We start from the raw sequence: 3,983 nt of genomic DNA, 5'->3' as shown, positions 1-3,983 counted from the left end.
TTTTTTTTTCTGGAGTGTTTTTAAGACATATTATTCAGACAAGTCATCAAATGTGTAGGCCTCCCAGTCTGATCAAGCCCCTGCCTATCCATACCCTCCAGGGAAACAGAGTGAAGACAAACTTGATTTCGACTCACAGGATAAGATGACTCCTAGGGCCTCTCACCCCATTCCAGAACAACTCTACCCTTCAACTGATGTTGTGTCCTTTGATTTGTAGCTGCCCAAGCCGCTGCCATCTGCTATATCACTAGCACATACGCCTCGTGCACCCTTGAAGACATTGTTTCCGCTGCTCCCAGAGGTCTCCGGTGGTTCCAGCTCTACGCACAGCCAGACCGGCTGCTGACCAAACAACTGGTCCAGAGGGCAGAATCCCTGGGCTTCCAAGCTTTAGTAATCACGGTGGACGTGCCCGTGCCTGGCAACAGGCGACACGATGTTCGAAACAATTTGGATTTGAAGACAAATTTACTACTAAAGGATCTTCGATCCCCCAAAGAGGTAGGAAAGTTACTGGGGCCAATGGGTAGGCATTACAGGAGACAAGTATCCAACCGCCCCCTTCCCTTCTTCCCTGCAGTCTTCCGTCAGGCCTGTCTGAGGAGGCAGTCGTTGTATATTTAGAGCTCCTCCAGGAAGCCCCACACTACCACATTATACCTCTTTGGAATCTCTAAACTAGATGCCCGCGAAGAGCACTCCCCTCAGTAATGGCCGCACTGAATGAAACACCAGGGCTACGAGAGAGAACGCCGTGCTAAGGCAGGATCCCGCTGCCGACAGCAGAGAGAGAGTGAGACCGGTTTTCCGTCAGTGGGCAGCTGCAATACCCAGCCAAGTGGCTCAGCCGTTCCAACCACTAATCACAAGTTGGCCTTGAGATTTCTGGAATCCTTATCTCTGATCCCAGAGACATATTGCAGTTTCTGAGTACTCCATTCACGTACATCGTGAACCAAGAGTAAATGTTTCCTAATGTCTGATTTGGGATTATTGACCTATTGCTTAATTCGTTTGAACTGTGCATATCTCAACCACAACACATCAAATTATAAATGCTTTGGCTTATCCAAGTCACTTGCTATACTCCTGAGGTCTTTTAAAGTAAGGGGCGTATGTCTTATTCACCTTTGTGTCCCCACTACCTGCCATCATTATTGAACAGGGATATGAATAATGGTTAAGGAATAAAGTAAGTAGAAGTTCCTTTAAGAACATTTTGTTAAGAAAAGGAGCTGGAAACATTGTTGGATTTTTGAAAAAGTTATTATTAAGTGGGAGTTAATACATCTATCATATCATCCTGTAGTTCAATCACATCAAGCAGTATTGTACAATTGCTACCAGAATCCGTTTCCAAACACAGTTTTCCTTCCTGGATTCCTTAGCATTGTCTCCCTTTCACCTCCCACCCCACCCCTGTACTGCCCCAACACCCACCCCCCGAAACCCTTATTGTCCTTGCTGTCCTACAGATTCATATACTGAAAACAGAAAAATATATACCACAACTTCAAGATGGTGATCCCCAATGGCCTAACACCCCTGAGATAAACCCTAGTATTAACAAACAAACAAAAATACAGAAAGAGTTGAAAACCAGATCAGGTCCAGCATGCAGCACGGGGAGATCAACTGACAACGTCAGGTTTATCCCTTTGATCTTCTACACTCAGGCCTCCAATGCACTGTGTTTGGTAACCACATTGCTCCCATTCTCAATTAACGATAGAGGGAAGTCACCGGAGAGGCATTTCCTATATAATTCTTACAAATGGATCTTGGGCTCCCACGGTCACCCCTCGCCTTCTGCAAACTGGATTCTCACAATTCAGATGATATCATTTACAATCATTGGGTAACTGATGATGATATTCTTCTTTCAAATGGACTTAGTTGATCTCACTGAGATGGCTGCTTGTTGGGAGACAAACCTCTAAGAGCCCAGGTGCTATTGTATCTGATAGTCAGGTAACCTATAATTTCTTTGCCACATTTTGCTGTATCACCCATATCTTCTGTGTTCCCTTCCTGAGGGCAAGTATGGAGTAGGTCCATGATGCAAAAACCAATTGTTCTTAAGTTAGAGCCAAGGTTTAGTGAGAGCCCCAAACCCATTCCTGGATCTATGTTTTATGAGTTTGGGTGTTTTTAAAAGTGTCACTCTTATCAAACTTATAGAAGACAGTTAGAATGTTTCATCTTTGGAATGGAGTGGGATGTTTTACAGGAGTTCAGGACTAAGGTTCTCTTTTTATTTTCCACAGAGATACTCAACTCCTCATCTGCAGATGACTCCTATTGACCCATCCATGTGCTGGAATGATCTCTCCTGGTTTCAGAGCATCACTCAATTGCCCATCATCCTTAAAGGCATCTTGACAAAAGAGGATGCAGAACTAGCGGTGAGGCACAATGTGCAAGGCATCATTGTCTCCAACCATGGTGGAAGGCAGCTTGATGGAGTTGCTGCATCAGTAAGTAGAACAACTTCAAGGCATGTGTGTCTGTCCACAAGCAAAGTACTCTGTTTAATTTGGTACACATTTACGCCTCCGTGACCATACAGGTCAGAACACATGTGTGAATTGTAAGGGCTTTTAAAACTTAATAGCTTAGTGTGGGTCAAGTTCTTCTTCTTCTTCTTCTTCTTCTTTTAAATTGTACTTATATCATCTCTTTTCTCACCTCAATCTGCAAGGTGGGTGTTTTTATGTTCATTTTAAAGATGCAGAGACTGGAATTTAGTGATGTGAAGTAGCTTGTCTGAGTTGATAACCACAGTTAATTAGTACTTAAGGTGGGACTTGACAAAAAGATGTGTTCAAGAGGCCAGCGTAATGAGACCAGTGGCAAAGGCAAGACATCACTTGGAGGTACACAGAGTAAAAGACAACAAAGGTAAACACTGTTATACACAACCCTTCAAAAATAGCACATAACTCAAAGGACCTACAAATGAATACCTAGGCTGACACAGAAGGTAAAGAGATATGGGAAGGTGAGTGGGCGTACACCTACACTCCCCTTTTCCATAGACAAAGACTCTTCCAAGTCTATAATCCCTGAAAGGGATGGAGTACTATACGCAAGGTAAGTGTGGGCTTAACTTGTGCTTACTTGCTAATCTGTAGTGAACAATTGCACATAGATTTAACTACATCTTTGTTACAAATTTACCTTATGTATTGGGAAATCTGCCCTGCTCCCCTCCACCAGCACTCACTGATAGGAATCAACAGTCTCCCTACCAGTCTACCCAAGCAGAGGCATGCCAGCTTAAGACTCTCTAATAAAGGATGGCTTGGAAGGCATGGCTGGTCCTTCCTTATGACCATAAGACAAAGTGGGTCTAAAGGTCAGATGCTGAGCTCTGTTACTAGTCCCTGTAAGGACCCCCACAAGCCCACCTCTCACATACTGAAAGAGGACAGAACACAAGTCAAGGGAGCACAACAGACCCTGGGTCATCCTGACTTGTTTTAAGAAGGGTTTAGAAAGAGAACACCCATACACACAGCAGATATTGTCTTTTGAAACAAAACAAATAAACATTATGAGGAGGCTTCATTAAGGAAAGTGCATGATCTTTTCATTCCATTTTTCCACAAGCTTTGGGAAGCCCTCTTGTATATAATTAGTGTGAGGCTCTCATAAGCAAAGTTAGCCTTCCATTGGAGAAGACTGAGTAATGAATGCCAAAAGGCATACAAACCCATCCACCACCCAACAGCTGAGCTTTGTTATAGGGCGGAAACATCTTAAATGGGGAAGAGATCATCTCTTCAACAAATGATGCTGCAAAACTAGATTTCAATTTTCAGAATAATGAAACAGAAACCAAAAACCTGGGGCACATGTCAGGGAGGAAGAGAAGGCTAGTCAAAGCTACAGCTGCTGGAAACAATAATCAAAACTTAAAATGTGATTATTTAATCAATAGTTCCTCTCTCATTCCCCATTGCTTATGTAAATCATCG

The 3,983-nt window shown here is 43.3% G+C and overlaps 1 protein-coding gene across 1 annotated transcript in view; it reads left to right on the top strand.

The window, feature by feature from the left end:
• HAO2 (hydroxyacid oxidase 2) overlaps nt 1–3,983 on the top strand; it is a gene marked incomplete at its 3' end in the record, with an annotated part of 35,173 nt that overhangs the window by 21,206 nt on the left and 9,984 nt on the right. Inside the window, exons 4-5 of the mRNA XM_045283714.1 lie at nt 221–504; nt 2,271–2,480. Of these exons, the coding sequence (XP_045139649.1) occupies nt 221–504; nt 2,271–2,480 (494 nt within the window). The remainder of the gene's footprint in view (nt 1–220; nt 505–2,270; nt 2,481–3,983) is intronic.

This window comes from Echinops telfairi, unplaced genomic scaffold (assembly GCF_000313985.2).
Source record: "Echinops telfairi isolate 266 unplaced genomic scaffold, ASM31398v2 ScPeMD7_7466;HRSCAF=8504, whole genome shotgun sequence".
In the NCBI taxonomy this organism is placed as follows: domain Eukaryota; kingdom Metazoa; phylum Chordata; class Mammalia; order Afrosoricida; family Tenrecidae; genus Echinops; species Echinops telfairi.
This window is presented reverse-complemented; position numbering and strand designations above follow the sequence as displayed.